At 44.6% G+C, this 21,729-nt stretch overlaps 1 protein-coding gene across 1 annotated transcript in view; it reads right to left on the reverse strand.

Annotated features, from left to right (window-relative positions):
* Window positions 1-21,729, reverse strand: part of PCGF5 (polycomb group ring finger 5) — a 198,401-nt gene that overhangs the window by 41,008 nt on the left and 135,664 nt on the right. The window contains exon 9 of the mRNA XM_078642917.1: window positions 6,457-6,546. Within this exon, the coding sequence (XP_078499043.1) occupies window positions 6,457-6,546 (90 nt within the window). The remainder of the gene's footprint in view (window positions 1-6,456; window positions 6,547-21,729) is intronic.

Below are 21,729 nucleotides of genomic sequence, written 5' to 3' on the forward strand. Positions count from 1 at the left end.
ACGACGTCGTCCGGAGACAGCGCCGGGAGCGACACCCTTGGGGTCGGCGCCAGCGGAGGAGTCGTAAGGTTGACTGGCGACGACCCGGATCCAGGCCTGGATCCTGTGGGGCCCTGCGGCAGCAGGACCGGAGTCAACGACAGCGCCGAGGCCGAAGCACCGACGGCGCAGGGGCCGAAGCACCCGACGGTGCCGGGGCCGGAGCTGCCCGCCTGCTAGGGCTCCCAGACGGACCCGCGGGACCCGAAGGCACCTCGACGGGGTCCGACAGAGCGAAGTGAGTCACGTATCTCCTCGGGCGTCGCATGAAGCCCAGGGAGTGGCGGGTGTGGAGCTGGACGTGGCGCTTGCGGCTCCGGCGGAGCCACGTGGGCGGTGTCACCCGAACCCCCGGTGCTGGAGCTCGAGCAGCTTACGGGACCGCTCCTGTCTGGCCTTCGAGGTCAAGGCCCGGCAGTCGGGGCACGACTTGTCATCATGGTAGGCCCCGAGACAGTAAAGGCACCGACGGTGGGGGTCGGTCACCGACATCAAGCGGTGACAGTCCTTGCAAGGTTTGAAACCAGGCATCCCTATCAACACCGCGAGTCGAGGGTCGACTCGAAAAGTGATCAAAATAGACCAAAAAGGTTGTAAAAAAGGACTAAGAGTACTGCTCTTCCCGGATCTAAGCTTGCTGGCATGGAAAAAAGAAGAACTGACGTCAGCGCGCGAGGGCAGCGTCTAAGTACTCCCAACGACATCATCCCGGCGATCACGATGCCGACGACGGATGTGGAGCCGCAGATGACGCCTAGCGACGCGCAAGGGTACTGCTGACGAAAACTTTCCAGATCCAGTCTGACGCCTGGGGATATTCTACGGTAAGGAATCTAACACTAACCTGTTTCTTTCAGATAAATGTACTACCAAATGCTACATGAGGAATGGAGAGGGAGGCTTCGAACACCTGTGCAGTTAAGTTGCTGGAGAACCCAGGAGCGGCATGTCTGGTTGTCAGCTTGACAGTTCTAGAAGCAATTTGCATATGCTTACGTGTCCTGAGAAAACTGGACACACTCTTTCTGTCAAGAAAGAATTCTTATAGTCACACCCTCAAGACTGGAATGTTTGCGGTCACACACAGTGTTTGGACGGAAGAGCATTGGGATGGAGACCCACCTCTTCTGCGTGAATTGACGTTGGCGGTATCATGACATTGTATGTGGGGTCACAGTAGCTTGCAGATGTAATTATCAATCTTTGTACCGGCAGGTGACTGGCTACAAACTGCATGAAGGCCAAGCATGCTAGAAGACGCTGGCAGAGAAAAGAGAGCAAGTGGTGTGATCAGACATGGAAGAGATTCTCTGGCAGGCATGGGAGCAGAAACAGTTCACCTCATATGGTTTCATGAGCTATTCCCTTCTCATCATGAGGTGTCACCTGTAGCTGCAGTATCTCTCTTCCTGACGCTCCTTTTCGGTGGTGTTTGTAAGTGGGCAGGCTCTTACTCACAGTGCTCTGTTGTGGGGACAGATGCCCATAAAAGAAGCTGGCCTGCTAGAGATGGCTTAACCTAGCGATGGTGAACACACAAAAATGAGGTGGATGTGCATTTAAGAAACAGGCACACAATACCGGACTTACAATGGTTGCAGCAGGGGGAAGAGAGAGCAGTGCAAAGGCACATGCAGGGAATGAAGACAGCTTAATGAGCTATCACTATTCCTATGAACTACGCTCTGGTTACATACACACAGGGGCAACCCATAATAGTATATATATATATATATATATATATATATATATATATATATATATATATATATATATATATATATATATATATATATATATAGTTTTAGTAAAGTATCCCAATAATAGCGCACTCTCAGTAGTTGGTGAAAAATAGCAGTTGTTTATTTCCGATGTAAAGTGTTTCAAGAGACTCAGCTCTCTTGTTCACACATCGATACTACATGACTCTGTCTGATCACAAGTATCAGTTGGTGGTAACTGATTGATAAGGTATAGTTTTTTTTTTACAAGCAAATCAAGTTAGGGATATACCTTATCAATCAGTTACCACCAACTGATGCTTGTGATATAGCTTGGACATGGGATAAATGTCCGCTATGGTTGTGAGTACAATTCTGTTGGGAAGCAGACACAAAATTCATACAGAACACCTACTACGAAACATGTTAAACAGGTTACCTGTGGAGAAAAGCGTATTTGATCTGTAAGGTGTAGTGACCTGACAGATGGGCGACTGGACAGGAGGGGACACTAGGACCCTGTGGGTCATGAGGGAGGTGACCAGGTCACCGGACACCACATCCTGTTAGGGGACAGGAAGGGGACGGACACACAAGGAGGACGGGGCAAGGGGACGGATGTGCTGAGGCTTGCTGCTGCAAACATAATAAAGAATATTACATACACTCACCTGAGTCCCGTGTGTGGTGTATCGGCAGTCCAGCTACAAGGACATGACAACTGGTGACGAAGGGAAACGAGCCGACGCGCAGATCGATGTGGAGATCGACGCGTGGATCGACCTTGCCATCAGGAGTAACCAGGTGTCCACCCTGGATAAGCTGGTAAGAGGAGAAACGAGTAAAGGAGCGAGATCGGAGCCCACCCGACCGCCTCTGAAGCAAGGAAAGAAAGTACGCGGTAAGCGCGAAGCTTCGAAATCAGACGCGCGTCTCGCGAGAGGCTGAGAGTCTCGGCGGCCATTTTAGATCCAGGCGGCTGGACCAATAGGAGGCGAGAGCGTGGCGGGCGGCCATTTTAGAGTCAGGCGAGAGCGAGATTTCGAGCGAGAAATCTCACGAGAAGATCGGCGGCCATTTTAAAGAGGACATTAAAAGAAAGGGACATTGGAAACAACAGAGCAGCCATAACAGAGTCAGGCAAAAGAAAAAAAAGAAGAATAGGTGTTAAAAGAGTGGAATAAAAGCAAGAGAAGCTAAAGGAAGGTTCAGAGAAAGGAGAGAAAAGCAAAAAGTGCCGACCCAAACAGCAATGGAGCAATAAAAGCACAGGCAAATGCAATAAAAGAAAAATAAAGGAAAAAGGAGAAACAACAAAGAGAAAAGGTCAAAAGAAACAGGAAACGCAGGAAAGAACAGAAGAGTGCCAGGAAGAGCACCTAGAATAGAAGAGTGCCAGGAAGAGCACAGAAACCAGAAGAGTGCCGGAAGAGCACGGAGAATAGAAGAGTGCCAGGAGGAGCACCGGAAAGAACAAAAGAGTGCCAGGAAGAGCACAGAGAATAGAAGAGTGCCGGAAGAGCACGGAGAATAGAAGAGTGCCAGGAGGAGCACTGGAAACAACAAAAGAGTGCCAGGAAGAGCACAGAAAAGAAGAGACAGCACAGGAAATAGACAAAGAGTGCCAGGAAGAGCACAGAAAACAGAAGAGTGCCAGAAAGAGCACGGGAAACAACGAAAAAGTACCAGGAAGAGCACAAGTAGGAATTAGAGAACCAATGCCACTAGAGAATATCCCGTCGCTAGCAAGAGCGGAGGCAAGAGCGACAGCACACGCCAAGGAGATGGAGCGAGGAAAAGACAAACGACTGGAGCAAGATCGCGCAGGCAGCTGGAAAAAAGACAGGAATGAACAGGCCACGAGGAAACACCATGAAGGAACATGCTACAGGTGTGAACTTAAATTTCCACATCAAGGCCCATGCCTAACATTGGGCCAGATGTGCAAGAAATGGAATGGGAGAAATGACTATGCCAGCGCACGCCAAGGAGTGCAGTCCAGGAACGACAGAGGACGACTATGGAGAACGCAAGTGTCAACAAGTAGACACGTTGAAACAGGAAAAAGGAGCTCATCACTAGAATCAGGTGAAGAAGAAGAGGAAGAGGAAGAAGAAAGGACTGAACGACTCTATCTTATGACGGATGTTACCACAGAGTCAACGGATGAAGATGAAAAAGGAAAAAGAAGGTGCGTGACGATAGGAGTAGGATCACACAAAACAAAGATTGTCTTGGACAGCGGTGCAACATGTAACATCATGTGTGTATCGGAATGCGAAAAGATGAAGAGAAAGCAGACGTCGAGACTGTCCCGAGTTGAGGTTTTCACTCGGGGGTCACGGAAACAAGTGACAAACATGGGGAAATTTACAGAAGAGTCGACACACGAAGACCAAAGGATCAAAGAGGACATTCATGTGCTGAAGGGCGACATCCCGGCGCCATGTTTGCTGAGCATCATCACAGCTCAGACAACGGGTCTCATGGCCATGACATACAACATGCCAGGAAAAAGAAGCATCCTAAAAGAATATCCCAAGCAGCGCACTGAACTGACTGTAAATGCCAGCCCAGTGGGACTGGGAGCAATAGTGGCACAACACGAAGCAGGAAAAGATTCCCCAAGACACATGGTGGCATATGGGAGCAAAAGTCTATCAAACGTAGGAGAAGGATACTCCCAGCCGGGATACTCCCAGCCGGAAAAAGAGAGCTTGGCGGCAGTGTGGGCGTGTGAACGCTACCACATGGTCATCCACAGAAAGCTGTTCAAAATCATAACAGATCACCAAGCACTGGTAACAACATGCGGACACCGAAAAATAATGAGACCGCCCAGGATAGAGAAGTGGGGGACAATGCTGGTGGATCACAACCTCAAAAGGATACACAAGACGGGGAAGGAACACAATACAGCAGACGATATATCAAAGCAAACCCTACCACAAGTGTCTTAAGCGACAACCATGGCGGAGGAACATCTAAACTTTGCACTGAAGCGTAACACACCGGAAACGATAACAATGAAAGAACTAGAACAAGAGACAAAACAAGACATCACCCTGCAGACCATAATGAAGGTGACCACACAGCAAAGGTGGAGGCACCCCAACAACAACAACAACAGCAGCTGGAAAAAAGATGTAGTGAAGGAAGAGCTGTTGGCGTTCAAAAAGATTAGTGAAGAACTATCAGAAAGCGAGAACGGAATAGTGACGAAAGGCACCAGGATAATAATACCACAGACGCTGAGAAGAAGGACAGCAGAATTGGCACATGAGTCACATAGAGGGACTGTGGCAACTAAAAAAATGGAGCGAGGAAAAGTATGGTTCCCGAGATTTGACAACATGGGAGAAGAAAGTGTGATGCACTGTCACATCGGCCAAATAACGGGGCCCACATCAAAGCAGGAGCCACTGCAAGTGTCCGCATTTCCAAAAGCAGCATGGACAGAGCTGGCAGCTGATTTCTACGGGCATTTGAAAGCAGGAAATTACCTACTGGTAGTAATAGATGAATTATCCAGATTCCTCATAGGGAGACAAGTGGAATCAACATCAGCCAACGCAACTTTGCCAGCTCTGGATGACATATTGGCAGCATGGGTGTCACCGCAAACACAACAAACAGACAATGGACCACCATTCTTTAGTGACGAATGCAAAAGGTTCATGGAGTACCTTGGGAGCAACGATCGACGAATAGCGTCTCTGTGGCCGATAGAGTCAATTGGACAAGCACTATGTCAGGTGCTGAGAAACTGTCGAAACACCCCTCACAGCCCCACAGGAAGATGCTCTGCGGAGCTGGTGCTGGGGCGATCAAGGAGAACGAGGTTGCCCCAAGTGAAAGAAGTGGAAAAGATGGAACAAAAAGACATAGCTGAAAGAGACAAAGAAGCGGAAACAAGAATGAAGGCGTATGTTGATCGGCAGAGACATGCAACAGATGCAAAAGCGAAAAAAGGAGACACCGCGCTAGCTCGACAAAGACAACCACAGAAGTCAGACAGCACTTTCGCAAAAGACCCACTGACGGTAGTGGAAGGGCAAATGAAAACGGCGTCAGCAGGACAATACCACATCACCAGGAATGAGTCGTACTCTAGAGAATTAAAGACAAAAGAAGAGGAGCGGCCGAAACGTGGGCTGAAGAAAGACGCCCAAGGGAAAGCAGCACAAGAGGATTTAAGAGAACAAAGACCAAAAAGAGAAGGCAAGAAGCCCAAGAGACTGATTGAGGAGATACAAAGAAACGGAGACCTGTGGACACACTTTTTTCTGTATATCAATCTCTCTCTCTCTCTCTCTCTCTCTCAAGGACATGACATAAGCATTTTGACATATGGAACACAATGGCATATGAATACTAAACAAAGAACTTTCAACGATAATGTTGCAAAATGCAAAGCAAACCTCACAATTTTGATGCCGCAGTGTTGGACAGACACTGTACAATTTACCACGCTGACTTGTGTATAATAATATGTGCTCGACTTGATATAAAGATTTAAAACAAAGAAATGTAAACATACATTTTGAATTTGAATACCATCTTAAATACCGACATATCACTTTGATTGCAAATTTGAACCCAAAAAGTAATTGTCCCAACTTTTTACAAAACGGAAGACGTTTGTGGTAATTTTATTATAAATCAAATACAATTTATTTCATGTTTGTATACGTACGGTTGTAGCTGACTCCGATGAAAGAGTGGTTTCATGGTCGGTCTGGGTGAGGGACATGTGAAGCGTAGTGGAATTGTTCTCAAACTGAAACTGTGAAAGGGATGAGACGTAATAAGAGATGTAGCAACTTTCTCTGTATACAAATGTGTAACATTTTTCAATTAATTAACAAATTCTTACATAGCTAATAAAACTCTGAATCTAAGCACTCCACAAAAGCAGCATTTATGAATACAAATGCATGTTATTGCTTTACAGAAAGAAGTTGCTCATTAGATCATCAGGCAAACATTTCAAAGCGAGCATGCCACACTTGGTAAAGCTCCACCACCAGCCTTCTTTCCGATACCCTCGGGGTTATAAGAAGGTTTATTTGAGCGAAGGACCATTTCATGAACATAACGCATATGCCGAGTATCAACGTAAGGGTTTTTAAACAGACTGTAGCCTCAAACAGTAACTAACAGAGTTTCTTCAAAATGGGTAAAATCTCCATTTTGAAAGTGGCTGCGAACAGGGCGTTACCAGAGTCTATTTTTTAGCCTATTATACATCTAACAATAACGGCTCCATCAGCCTCTGAAATCAATTTGGTATGTTTTAAGGAGTACATGCTTTAAAACATTGCAGGACAAGATTGTGCGAAATTTCAGGATAATCAGGGATGCTTGCTAATGATTAAGAGGTGGAAAATCTTAAAAGTTTCAAAATCCAATTTGAAACAAAATCCTGCACACCTAAATATCCATCTTAACACTTTATTCTAAATGTGGCTGTGCTGCTTGGGCGAGTCCTCCAGCCAACTGACAGAACTGATAAAGTAATGATTGCGGTACTTTTTCAAAAGTGCAGTAGCCAGGTGCACAAGTTAATATTGACTGAATGGGCACTTTAAACCAAATAAACCACCTTGTGTCCATTATATTCAGTCATTAATTTTCGTTTATTACAAACATTTCTTCCATCAGTTGATTATAAACCTCTTTTTGGTCATGCATACACAATTGATTTGTCCATAGTGTTGATTCACAGTCAATTCTTGTTTCTATATGTTCATGAGTCATAAAACCCAATGCATTGTAGACCTATACGGTCCTTCATCTGGGGGACAAATAGCCATGCTCTACAAAAGAAAAGGAATTGGAAAATAATTTATCATCCTACGATAGTCAACATATAAACAGATCAGAAAAACACTAATGTAAGCCTAGCATAAAAAAAATCATCATCTTGTCTTGTTACATATGTACCACAAACAATACATTATTTCTAGGTAGACCCAAATAGATCATAGTTCTACAACTGAAATAAATCTGCCAGTATCGAAAATCTAATCTCTGCAAAGACAAATCACTCAAAAACATATGTAATTTATTTAAGGGGAACATCCATTACAACGCGGTGTTTACACCGCACTACCATTACAACAATGGTTTTACAACGCAAATCGTTACCACGACTTGCGCTGGAGGGCGCTCTAGGCTAAGGAATAGTAGATTTACTATTCCAACACCTTCCCTACTGTACGGAGGCTGGTGTTGGAATAGTAAATCTTACTATTCCTAAGACCAGCACCCTACAGCTCAAGTCGTGGTAACGACTTGCGTTGTAAAACCAGCGTTGTAATGGTAGTGCGGTGTAAACACCGTGTTGTATTGACATACAACCGTAATTTAAGCCCTATTCTTGTATTTACTCCCATCGACTCATATATACTCTCAGAGTATCTGTAAATCTGTAACTCTAGGTTTTCAAGTGTAAGAATATCTAATGTATTTGAACAATGAAATAAAACCCAATTTTACCAGATCATAAATTAGTATTCCTCCAGTGGCAAGCCGAGTATGGGTCATGCCCTTCAGTGGTTTTCTGGCACAATTCTGAATTGCTCAAACGTTCAGAGTTTTATCGCGTTCTAAAGACTCATTGTTTTGACGTGTGAAGTGCATCAAAATGATGCATGACATATGCTAACAAATGTGGAAAGATTTTAGCTCTAAATGCTGTTGCTGGCTCGTTAAACACGTTATAAACCCATCTTCGAGATATCAAGGCTCTGCGTTCTTAATGGGATTTCTTCTGATCAGGATCCTACATCTAGACCCACAACCCACATTTATGTGACAACTCAAGCCAGAATTCTGCAATGCGTTCTACATATTAATTTGACGTATGCGACATGTGTCAATATGACGCATGACGTGTACAAACTAATGTGAAAAACTACATAGCTAAATGGTGTCACCATCTTAGAAAAGTGTGAACTACTACCCTTGGAAAAGCAAGGCTCTCTCAGCATAATTCCTCACGATTGGTAAAAAGCGCTTGGACCCACAACCTATATTGAAATGCCTACTTAAGCCATTATTCATTATTCGAATGACTATATTAGGTATTTCTGATAATACTACACTTGTGCACCCCAAAAGTACCACAAAGACCATATCAATGTCAACGATGTGGTGCTTAAATACATTGTTCGTCTTAAAGACGGATTTAATAAAAATTAAAAAAAAGGTAACTCCAATTACATGAGAAACACAAGATTCCCAGCTCAGCAAAAATAATCATTTTTTTGGGAGCTTCTCTTGGCAACTCAATTAGTACCCAAACAATTTACAATGTCAGTATTACAGAAAACCCATTTCTATAGAACATTCATGCCTTTTTGTCGGAGAGTATCCAGGTGCTTAATCTAAATGATTTCTCATTGTAGCAATTTTCTAGTCAATATCTCCTGTGTCCTCCACAACTTCCAATGCTAGGAATTGTAGTTGTGTTACATTATAGCAACATATTCTAAAATGTGCTGGCACACTAGATGTATTGTTCAAATTGCTGATGTTACTCTTATTTTTGGACTGCCTTATCTTAATTTTTTGGTCAGTTATCTGAACATAAAGTAGTCCACATGGGCATTTTAGTGAGTAAATAAAAAAATTTGTACCAAGAGTTGCATTGTCCTTCAGAACTATCAGATTACCCTTATGTGAATGTACCACAGCATTTCCTTGTATCTGTAGCATGAACAGAGTTCAGGCTTATTTTTGCCCCCTCTAAACCACTTTTGTAATTCTCTTTTTTGAATTTGTTGGCCAATATCTGCTTCATGTTACGTGATCTTTAAAATGGGTGCAATGGGGGGTTCTTGTAAAGTTCACTGAAATTATTCTCTTTTTGTAGCATTTCCCGGCTTCTGTTGATAATTGTTTTTATTTTATATCTGCTTGTTGAAAATTTAGAAACGAAAGTATATCTTTGTTCATTCTGGCGAATTGACTTGTCCAGTAGTTGCGCTCTATCCATGGCTGCTACTTTCTCAACTGATTTATTCATTGTGATTTCAGGACGACCTCTTTCAAGAAACCTTTATTTGTATTCTTCTTCTATAACTGCATATTCCTTGGGGTCTTAAGTAATCTGTTCAATCTCATGAACTGTAATAATGGTAGATGCCTTTTTAAGGAATCAAGTTGAAAACTTTGTTAATGTTTCCAAAAAACAGAGGTTTTGAACGTGTGATTTGCTTTTACCACCAAAACATCAAAAACAGAAATCTGATGATCATGGATGTGCAATGTAAACTTGATACTCTGTTTCTCATTTAACTCTGCAATACTGTTTCACAATTTATCAATCTCTCCATTCCAAACTAAAAATATGTCATCAATGTATCTGAGATGCATAACAAGATGTTTCATTCAATCATTGTTATAAATGAATTTCTCTTCCAATTCAGCCATAAAGATATTAGCGTTGCTTGGGGCTCCCGTACAGCCCATAGATGTCCCGCTTACCTGCATATAGTAATTATCTTGCCAACAGAAGTAGCTATGAAATAGAGTAAAATGTAACAATTCCAGTAAAAAACTTTATTCACTTTGACATTGTCTGCCTGCTGTAGTGCCCATTCAACTGCATCTAAACCCTCTGTGTGAGGTAATGAGGTGTATAATGAGGTGACATCAATGTACATAACCAAATGTTTTTGTGATTACGGATGTTAACAGCCTGTAACTTGTGTAGAAATACAGTTGTTTCTCTGATATAGGATTCAGTTTTCTGTTACAAAGGTTGCAAAAATTCTTCCAAATATCTACTTATTGGTTAGTGTATTGAGCCACATGCAGCTGCAATAGGTCTAACCAGAGGTTCAGTAATTCTTTGTGTACTCTAGGTGACATATATGGATATGGTCTTTCTGGATATGCGGTTTGTAGAAAATCTTTTGTTTTCTCTCAAAAGTGACTCGTTTTCCAAAGCTTTCTGTAGGGTTTGCACCAGAATCTTCTGAAATTCCTTTGCAGGGTTTTGCTGCAATTTCAAATAGGTTTCCTCATTCTTTACATGTTGATTCACTTTGTTAATGTAAAAAATGCTGTTGATAATTACCCCTCCTCCTCTTGTCAGCCATTTGTATGGTGATGTGCTTGTTATTTGCCAAACTCCTCAAAATAGTCCAATATTTGTTAGTGAATCTCCTCCTGGAGTGTGTGTTGTAATCCGATTGTTGCAAATCATTTTTCAGTAAAACCTCAAAGTAAGCTTGTATTTTACGTGAGCTAGGAGGCATACATTTGCTTTTGGGGCTGAACTCCATATTTTTTGTTTCCTCTCTCAGATTCTGTTGATCCTCAAAAGTTAAAAAAAATATTTCAATCTCAAATTTCCCATGAATCTGCACACAATAATTTCAGTTTCTAGCATATTTGTTTTGTAAGTAGGTACTAAACAAGGTTATTTTGGATAGTACATTCATCGGATAGTTATTGAGCGCAGAACTGAATATACTGATCCCTAAATTCTCAAACTGCTCAGTAAAGTTCTTTTTTTTCTCTTTACTCGCCTGATTTCTCTTTTGATCTGATTCTCTCTGGTTCATTGTTGGCAGTAGGATTTATAGCTAAAAAAGTTGGATCCTTGTTAGTTTTGATTCTGTCTTTTCCTGATTCATTGCTATCTTTCAAATGTTGCATCTCTATCTCAAAGCATGAAGGTAGAGGGTGTGCATGTTTGGGTGCAAAACTCTTCTCATCTCTTATAACATGGCAGTCTTATTGGAGGGCAGATGCTCAAATCCAGGAGTTCCAAATACCATACTCCCCATGCCCAATCTTGAGCCATTAGGATGACTTGGGCCCGGTCTTTCCTGATCTTCTTCAGAAGTTGCAGCCAGAGTGGTATCAGCAAGAATGTGTAAAGGAGTCCGAGTTCCACTCTAAGTGGAATGATTATAGGAGTAAACTTTGGAAACTCCCAACGTGCTGAAAAGCTGACATTGTACATTCTCAGCAGTGGCAAACAGATCAAGCCAAGGGTCTCCCCATTCGCAGAAGAGATCTAGAACCACCTCCGGGTGCATCTGCCATTCATGATCACCTAGGTGTCAATGGCTACATTCATCCACCCTGATGTTCAAAGATCCTGCCAGGGGCTGCACCCCTAGAGAAAATCCCCTGGCATTTCAGCCATGTCCAGAGTACATGGCCTCTTGGCAAAGGGTCCACAACACCACCCCATTTGTTGCAATAGCACACGTTGGAGGTATTGTCCGTGAACACCTGTGCCAGCCTCCCTTTGATGGTTGGCAGGAAGGATTTCAACAACAAACATATGGGTCCCAACTGCAATAGGTTGAAGTTAAGCTGCGACTCTGCCAGAGACCACAGGCCTCTCATCTCCACCTCAATGCATCAGTCACCACTGTCAGCTCTGGGTGAGGCCTGCCGCTGAACCAATCGCGGTCCCGCAGCCACCACTGCAGATCTTTTGCAGTCTACTTTGAAATCTGGACATGATTGGGGAGCTTCCCTTATACTATGCGTACTGGAACTTCAGACCTCACTGCAGAGCCTGCATAAACCACCAGTGTGCTTCACCAGCAGGATGCAGGAGGCAATTGGTCCCCGCGGCCTCGGAGTCATCGTAACGGAGATCCAGGACAGAGACTAAACCAATATGATAATATCCAGAATATGCTGGAATCTCCATTCCAGGAGATAGGTGCACAACTGCACTGTGTGTAGAATGGCTCTGATGAAAGGGAGTGTAGTTGAAGTCAGGTGTGACCGTGCCATGTTTATAGTGAACCACAACAATTTAAGAGGTCCACAGAGTCTGGAGGTGGTTGATCACAGCCAAGGGCAAGTCTGCCTTCAAAAGTCAGTTGTAAAGGTAGGGGAAGACTAGGACCCAAGACCTCTGAAAATGAGCCATGACCACCGCAATCAATTTTATGAACACCCATGGGGCACTGATGAGGCAAAACAGGAGCACAGCTAACTGTAAATGCTCTTGACCGACCATAAATTGCAGATAGCACCTGTTGGCGTGCAGGACGGTGATGTGAAAATAAGCATCCTGCAGGCCAAGTACTACCATCCAGTCTCACATGGTAGAGGGAAGACTAGACCCAGGCAAAGGTGAGCAATGAGAGGGAGAAGGTCTAGAATAGCGCTGAGGTGTCTGTACTTTTTCCACACTAGAAAGTAGTGGAGATAAGAAACACTTCCTATTGCTAACACCAGCACCCTCTCTATTGTTCCTTTGGCCAATAAAGCCTGCATTTCCTGTCAAAAAAGGAACAGGTGGTCCTCAGTCAACCGTTCATGGGATAGTGGCAAGGGGGATAGGGTTTCCAGGAAGGGAAGGACATAATCCTGCTGAACGATCCGTAGCACACAGTTGTCCAAGGTGATGACCTGCCACCCTGGCAGAAAGGGCCAAATCCTGCGACTGGCAAAGTGTCTGTGCATCACTAAAGACACATCAAAGAGGCTTGGGGGCTGTGGGAACCTGAGGGGCGGTAGACCAGGCTGCTAGCTGCCCCTGTTATCCATGTGATCTTACCTGTAACTACAGGTATCCAGTATTGGTATCTTTCATCGATTCACATGCCTGAATCATTCCCCGTCACCAGTAAATATAAAAGTAGTGCCAAGAGTAAATAATAGTAGTAGGCTAAAAGAAAAAGCCTAAGGCGTAAGTCTTAGTAGCCTATATACATCATTAGAGTAAAAAGTACCAAACTTGGTCCCAGCCAATCAGCTGCTAGCACCCTCTAGAACCTTCCCAGCAGAGGCAGTTCTCCTCAGATTTTCCTAGCACAAGTGAGAAGTAAGTATTCCAGATATAGAGAACTGACTAGCCAGGGAGGAGGGTGGGTGCATGTGAATCTATGAAAGATAACAATACTGGATAACTGTAGTTACAGGTAAGGAACTTGTTTTCTTATCCAGTATTGGGGTATATTTCATATATTCACATGCCTGAATCAGAGTAGCAAGCAGTACAACCATATATGGCGGATGGTGGGAGACACTGGTTCATTAACTCCCAAATAGCATCCTCAGTGTTTGTAAAACATCTTTGTCCCTTTTTAAATTTAAAGCTATATCTAAGTATTATATAATATATATACATATATATTCATATATGTAAATATTTAAAATCTTGCGGACATATAAATCTGTACATTTGCATGAATATTAAAGAATGCAATAATACATAAAAGGGCAAAAGTACCAGAGTTTGATCTTAATGAAAGAGATAGAGTAGAACAGCCTGTCCAACTGCTGCATCTTCTTGATGCGAAGACCGTAATGCTTCGTGAACATGTGGACATTTTTCCATGTCGCAGCACAACATCTATTTCCCAAAGTTACTCAAGCAAGTAAAGCTGTTGAAATTGATAATGTTCTAGTCGAATGAGCTTTGACTTTCCTCTGCAAAGGTTTGCTACCCTTGTCATGGCAGAAATGTATAGCAGATGCCAGCCATCTGGCTATTGTTGCCTTTGTTACAGTTGCTTGACCATAAGCCACGAACAGCTGGTTGGATCGTCTGATATCCTTAGTTTTCTGTAGGTAGAATGTTTAAACAGTGTTTAACATCCAGCGAGTGTAATGCTCTTTCAGCTGAGGTGGATGGATACGGAAAGAAAGTTTTTAATCTTACCGGTACACTCAAGTGAAATTGTGTTAGTACCTTACGAATGAACCTGTGATTTGTTCGAAGGGTTACGTAGTACTGAGTAAAATGTAAAAAGGGTTCCTTTATAGTGAAAGCTTGGATTTCACTAACCCTTCTTGCTGAGGTAAAAGCCAGTAAATGGGCAACCTTCCAAGTGAGGAATTTGAGATCAGATTTATGGATCGGCTCAAAAGGACGCTTCATTAACTGCGCTAGCACGGTGTTGAGTTCCCACTCTGGAGGGGTGTTCACACTGGAGGGAAGGCACGGAAAAGTCCTTTCATAAATTGTTTGACAAGTGAAGAAGAGCAGAGAGAAGGGAAATTTGAGCAATTCCTGAATCTGGAAAGAGCAGCAAGATGTACTTTGACCGATGAAAGAGTAAGCCCAGACTTGGCTAGAGAAAGCAGATAAGGGAGAACTTGTTCTGCAGGAGCTTGAATTGGGTGAATATTATTCGCCTCACACCAACAGCAAAATCACTTCCATTTGAGGCGATAAGTCTTGATTGTGCTTTGGGCATGAGATTTGGCCAATCTTTTATGACAGTCCTGTGAAATGTTGAGGTCCTTAAACTCTAAGAAATCAGGATCCATGCGCGCCAGAGCAGTGACTGTGGGTCCGGATGAACCACTTGGCCTCCGTCCCATGATAACATTGTAGGCATCAGCAGTAGGCGAATGGGCTTGTCTTGAGACAATAGTAGAAGTTCCAATATTGTCTTGGCCAATGGGGTGCAATCAGAATTAGATGGTAACCTTCCAGCTTCATCTTGCGGAGCACCTTCGGAATCAAAGGTATTGGGGGAAAAGCGTACGCACAAATCCCTAACCATCGCATGGACAGGGCATTCCCTCTTGATCCCAGTTGAGGGAACCTGCTGGCATAATATTGGCATTTCTTGTTCTCTCTCGTTGCAAATAAATCCAGTGCTGATTTTGCCCCAAGCTTGGAACACTGTTTGCCTGTTCCTGTTCCAGCTTCTACTCGTGACAGTCCGACTGAGACGTGCTCAGAGTGTCCCGCAGGGTATTGTGGAGACCCCTGACGTGTTCGGCTCTCAGGGCTATCTTATGAAATATGACCCATTCCCACAATTCCTGAGCCTCTTGCGAGAGCGTACCTGATTACGTTCCTCATTGTTTGTTGATATAATAAATGCTGATGGTATTGTCGGTCCGGACTAGCACACAGTAACCCGCAATCCTCAGGAGGAATGCTTGGAGAGACAGAAAAATGGCGCGGAGCTCCAGCCTGTTGATCTGCTGTTGTTTTTGTCTATGAGACCATCTTCCTTGAATCTGCAAATCCTGCAGATGAACACCCCATAGTTCCATCGAGGCATTGGTCATTAAAACAAAATCTGAAATGGTCTGTAGGATCGTGAGACCATGGGTTAGATTCTCTGTCTGTGACCACCAATGTAGAGAATTTATCATGCGCGGCGTGACCTTGATGGTATCGTCGAACGAACCAATGGCTTGTTGCCACTGAAGTTGCAGTTGCTCCTGAAGAGGTCTTATTTTGAGCCGTGCCAAGGGTATGCGATGTATCGCTAAAGAGCACATCCTTAGGAGCGAAGCAAACATTCGGACTGAAACTGACTTTTAAAAAAAAATTAAATTAACCTTGCCAATTTTTGAAGACGCAGCTGGCGACCGTGTGACAAGAATGCTTTGCACTGGACCGTGTCTAACCTTGCTCCAAGAAAAAAGATGATTTGGAGAGGACGCAACTGTGAGTTGCTGCCGTTGAGAGTCAGCCCCAGGGAAGAGAAAAGATGGATACATTCTACTGTGGTAATGTTGGTTTCGTGTTTTGAAAGACCTTTGAGCAGCCAATCGTCTAGATAAGGGAATGCTTGGATTCCTTGAGATCTCAATGCTGCTGCCACTGGTGCCAAGCACTTCGTGAAGATTCTTGGTGCCGACTTCAGCCCAAACAGGAGCACTTTGAACTGATAATGGGCGCCAGCTACTTGACAGCGAAGATATTTATAATGCTTGGGGTGGATAGGTATGTGGAAATACACGTCTTCCATATCCAGAGAAGCCATAAAATCTCCTTCATTTAAACAACTCACAATCTAGTGAAGACCAGGGGGAGGGGGACCCCTGGGCGGAGTAGTAGTTGGCTGTTTGATTAATTTCAGGGTGTGGCCGTTGGTTACTAGGTCTAGAACCCATTGGTCTGATGTAATTTCCTGCCACTTGTGAACAAAAGCTGAAATCTTCGCGCCCATGGGTACGGAGGGTGAAATGGTTGGCGCCCTGTGGAGATCACTGCTTCCTGTTAGCGCCTCAGCCTGGATACTGTGATCTCTTTCGACCAGCCTGACGGGAGAAACTAGTCGTAGACTATTGACGGTATGATTTCTGGCTGTAAGGCTGTCTATACTGGGATTGATACTGCCTATTCTGTTGGTTTTGGTATTCTCCTTTGGATGAAAAACGATGTCCTCTCGCTCCTCTGAAAGATCCGCGCCCGTTTTGAAATGTGCCTCATGACCGTGCGGTATCTGTGTCAGTTTTGATAGCTAAGAGGGCCTCATCAATATGTTTACCAAACAAAGACTCTCCATCAAAGGTCATGTCTAGGATCTTTGTTTGCCCCTCAGGTCTGAAAGTAGTGGCTTTAAGCCATCCCTGGCGTTTAAGCACTGCAGCCCCTCCTAGTTGACGGAAGTTGGTGTTCATGATGTCCAAGGCGCAGTCTATAGATTCCGATGCGGCACGTTCCAACAGAATTTTTCTTGCTCCCTGCCTTCGGTCCTCAGGAATGAGGTCAATGAGACTCGCCATGTCTGATCACATTTGACGGTCATAACAGTCCTTGTCAGGCGGTGTGGTGATAGGCGTTGCAGGATTTTTAGATCTCTTCTGGCCGGCCTGTGAAATTACTGAATCTGGCCGAGGGTGGCTAATCAGACAGGATGGGCTGTTAGCAGGTGAAAGGTATTTCTGTTCTAAACGCGGAAGCAACTGCCGGAATCAATGTAGTCTATTATAGGTACCGCTCTCGTGATCTTCCTGGACTGTTCCTTGAAATCATGATGGAGACATTCTGTCTGTTAGACTGTAACTGGCAGTTGAAATCTAGCTGCTGCCCGTTGCATTAAACTATGTACAGGATGCAGTCATAGATGAGGCCATCATAGACGATCTCAGCGCAGACTAGGCTGCCGTAGACATGGTTATATAGGCGAGGTTATTGCAGAGGAGGCCGTCATCATAGATAACCGTCATAAACAACCATTCTAGATGAGGCTGTCATAGACAATACCATCATAGATGAGGCAATCATAGGTGATGCCATCCGTAGATGAGGCAATCATAGATGAGGCTATCCTATTATGGCCATCCGTGGAAGAGGCCATTCGTGGATGAGGCCAATCGTGGATGAGGCCATTCGTGGATGAGGCCACCATACATAAAAGATGAGGCTGTCATAGACGACCGTCATAGACAATACCATCATAAATGAGGCAATTGTAGACAGACATTGTAGATGAGGCCATCGGTGATGACCGTCGTAGGTGAGGCCGTCAACTATGACTAGGAAGCATCTCACTACGCCTAGGAGAAAAGAATCCTGGTGACAATGACCTCCACCTTGTGGGAAATTACCAAGGAGGGGGGATCTTCTAGATAAAAAATATTAAATGGCACCACCTAACCATGAGCTCCACGCTCAGCAGAAGCAATACAAAGAAATGCCAGGGCTCTTACCCCTTACATCTGTGGTTCCCAAACTGTGCGCCGCGGCGCCCCGGTGCGCCGTAATGAGGTGCCAGGGGCGCCGCGCACACTTAGGGTGACCAACCGTCCGTAAATTGCACGGGCCTTTTATTTGTAATTTTGGCCATCACAGGGAGCAGCGCTGCTCCCCTGTGAGAGGCCTCACCCCCTGCTGCTGGAGGCGCCTCGCACTCATCCAGGAGCACAAGAGCAGCCCCTCCCGCCCATTGTCATTCAGTATGCTGCTGATTGCCACTTACTGAATGATAATGGGGCAGTCTGGGGGTGTGACACCATGTGGCGGCCTCCTCCTGCCTCAGTGTACAGAAGGGCATTCTGTACGATAAAAAGTAAAACGCCCACGCTGCAACGTTAGAAAACACTTCATTCAAAGAAGCCTGTAAAACAAGTTAAAAGAACGGGTTATAGTTCTCTCACTGTCCTATCATTTTAGAACTGAAGTATTTTCAACATTGTATTCAACAAAGCCATGGTTGCTCCTTTTTTTTTTATTAAGGAACTAGCAACCATTGACAAAGCCAATAGTCCTGGCTTGTTCAGGTGTAATGATACTAGCTGTATTATATATCTGGATGCAATGACAGACAACATAATACCAGTGAGGCGGAACACTATGGAAGCGCAGATTTTTAGCCTAGGTGTTTTAAGCTGCGCTGTTAATTACGTCAAACACCCCCTTTGAAGAGACCCCCCAGTTTTTTTACACCGCTTAAAGCCCTGGAAACAACACCATGTTACAGTAACCTCACATCCTGGCACTGTGCATCATGCATGACTTCTACGTTTTCAGTCTGACTATGTGCAGGGGCATAGTGAACTTTCCACCAGCCCACCCCTTGCTGTAGTACATTCATGATGGGACTCTTCTGCCTGCAACTCTGCAAACAAAGGCTCAGCTCATAATGCGAAAAGGTGGGTGAGTAAATAAGTGAAGGAATGTCTGAATGGCTGGATGGATTACTGAAAGGATAAATGCATGAATGAAAGGGGGAATGGATAGATAATGAAAGAAAGGATGGATGAGTGAATGAATGGAAGTATGGATGAGAGAAAAGGTAAATAGATGGATGTATGGGTGGAAGGGTAGATGTATGGGTGGAAGGGTAGATGGATGGGTAAAAGTGTGGGTGGGTGTGTGAAAGGATGGATGGATGAGTGAAAGGGCAGCGGATGGGCGAGTCAATTGGTGGATGGGTGTGTGAAAGGATGGATGGGTGGATGAATGAAAGGGTAGGTGATGGGCAAGTGAATGGGTGGATGCATGAATTGATAAGTGAAATGGTGAATGGATGAGTGAAAGGGTGGATGTAAGGATTGATGAGTTAGTGAAAGGGGGTAGATGGACAAAAGGATGGATAGATGAGTGAAGTGAAAGGGTGGATGGATGAGAGAACGGATGGTTGGATGAGTGAAAGAATAGATGAGTAATAGGATCAATGGATGGATTCATGAATGGATGAGTAAATGGGTGGGTAGATGGATGGATAAGTGAAAGGGGGATGAGAGAGAAAGGGAGGATGAATGACTGAAAGGGTGAATGGGTGGAAGGATAAATGACTGGGTGAATGGATGAGTAAGTGAATGGGTGGATGGATGAGTAAGTGAATGGATGGCTGGGTCGAAGAGTGGATGCATGGATGATTGTACAGATAGATGAATAATGGATGGATGAGTGAAAGGGTGGATGGAGGGATGGATGAGTGAAATGATGGACAGAGGGATGGATGAGTGAAATGATGGACGGAGGATGGATGAGTGAAATGATGGACGGAAGGATATACGGAGGATAGGTGTGCAAATGGTTGAATATGTTTGGATATAGATGGGCACACAGATGGAAGGACAGACCTTTTTAGTGTAAAAATAAGGCTGGGGATACTGATTACGACAGACCAAACTCAATGTTCCATTTTCTCAGAGTGGGTCTCAGTAACAAAAGGTACTGAAAGCAGCAGCTGGCATAAATAAGGGTTTGGGACCAGGAACTCTGTTGGGGGGAAAACGATGGATTGGGATGCAGCCAAAGTGATTGCCAGTGGATGAGATTAATAATTCAAGCATTCCAACCAATATAATACCTTCATTGCGTCTCAAATACTTTAACCTCTTCAGCGCGGTGCAAATTCGTGCGCTGTGCTGAACGTTCTATTGGGCTTATGGACGCATGACGAACGGTTCCGTCATGAGCACAGGCCAACCGACGCTCATGACGGAACCGGAGGTACACACCACCCACCCACCGGTAAAAAAATGGTGGGGAGCCACGGCCAACTGCCGATTAGGTCAGGGGAGCCACAGGTCAAAAAAGTTTTTGAAACCGGTCCCCGGAAGCTTGTTTCCTTCCCAGTGTAAGAATTGGCTTTTGTAGTCTGGTCTGCCCTGTTCCCATGATGCACTGGGCCAGGGACAGACTAATTTGCATACAGCCAGGTTCTGAAACTGGGATGGTGCAATGAGCTAAAAAACAGTGTTGGATCTAGCCCTGATCTCTTGACTGGGTTAGAGTACTCTGCTTAATTCAGAGACTCTGTCCATCACCACACCTTGTTGTAAATTATTTTGTCCACCCTAAGCGTGGAAGGGTATACTCAGATGTGAGTCCCTTGCTCATTGCACCATCAGGATTCAAGCAAGCCGGGCCGAAGACGCCTGAAATGGCAGAAACCGGTCCCCGGAAGCTTGTTTCCTTCCCAGTGTAAGAATTGGCTTTTGTAGTCTGGTCTGCCCTGTTCCCATGATGCACTGGGCCAGGGACAGACTAATTTGCATACAGCCAGGTTCTGAAACTGGGATGGTGCAATGAGCTAAAAAACGGTGTTGGATCTAGCCCTGATCTCTTGACTGGGTTAAAGTACTCTGCTTAATTCAGAGACTCTGTCCATCACCACCCCTTGTTGTAAATTATTTTGTCCACCCTAAGCGTGGAAGGGTATACTCAGATGTGAGTCCCTTGCTCATTGCACCATCAGGATTCAAGCAAGCCGGGCCGAAGACGCCTGAAATGCCAGAAACCGGTCCCCGGAAGCTTGTTTCCTTCCCAGTGTAAGAATTGGCTTTTGTAGTCTGGTCTGCCCTGTTCCCATGATGCACTGGGCCAGGGACAGACTAATTTGCATACAGCCAGGTTCTGAAACTGGGATGGTGCAATGAGCTAAAAAACGGTGTTGGATCTAGCCCTGATCTCTTGACTGGGTTAGAGTACTCTGCTTAATTCAGAGACTCTGTCCATCACCACCCCTTGTTGTAAATTATTTTGTCCACCCTAAGCGTGGAAGGGTATACTCAGATGTGAGTCCCTTGCTCATTGCACCATCAGGATTCAAGCAAGCTGGGCCGAAGACGCCTGAAATGGCAGAAACCGGTCCCCGGAAGCTTGTTTCCTTCCCAGTGTAAGAATTGGCTTTTGTAGTCTGGTCTGCCCTGTTCCCATGATGCACTGGGCCAGGGACAGACTAATTTGCATACAGCCAGGTTCTGAAACTGGGATGGTGCAATGAGCTAAAAAACGGTGTTGGATCTAGCCCTGATCTCTTGACTGGGTTAG

This window comes from Lissotriton helveticus, chromosome 5_1 (assembly GCF_964261635.1).
Source record: "Lissotriton helveticus chromosome 5_1, aLisHel1.1, whole genome shotgun sequence".
Lineage (NCBI taxonomy): Eukaryota > Metazoa > Chordata > Amphibia > Caudata > Salamandridae > Lissotriton > Lissotriton helveticus.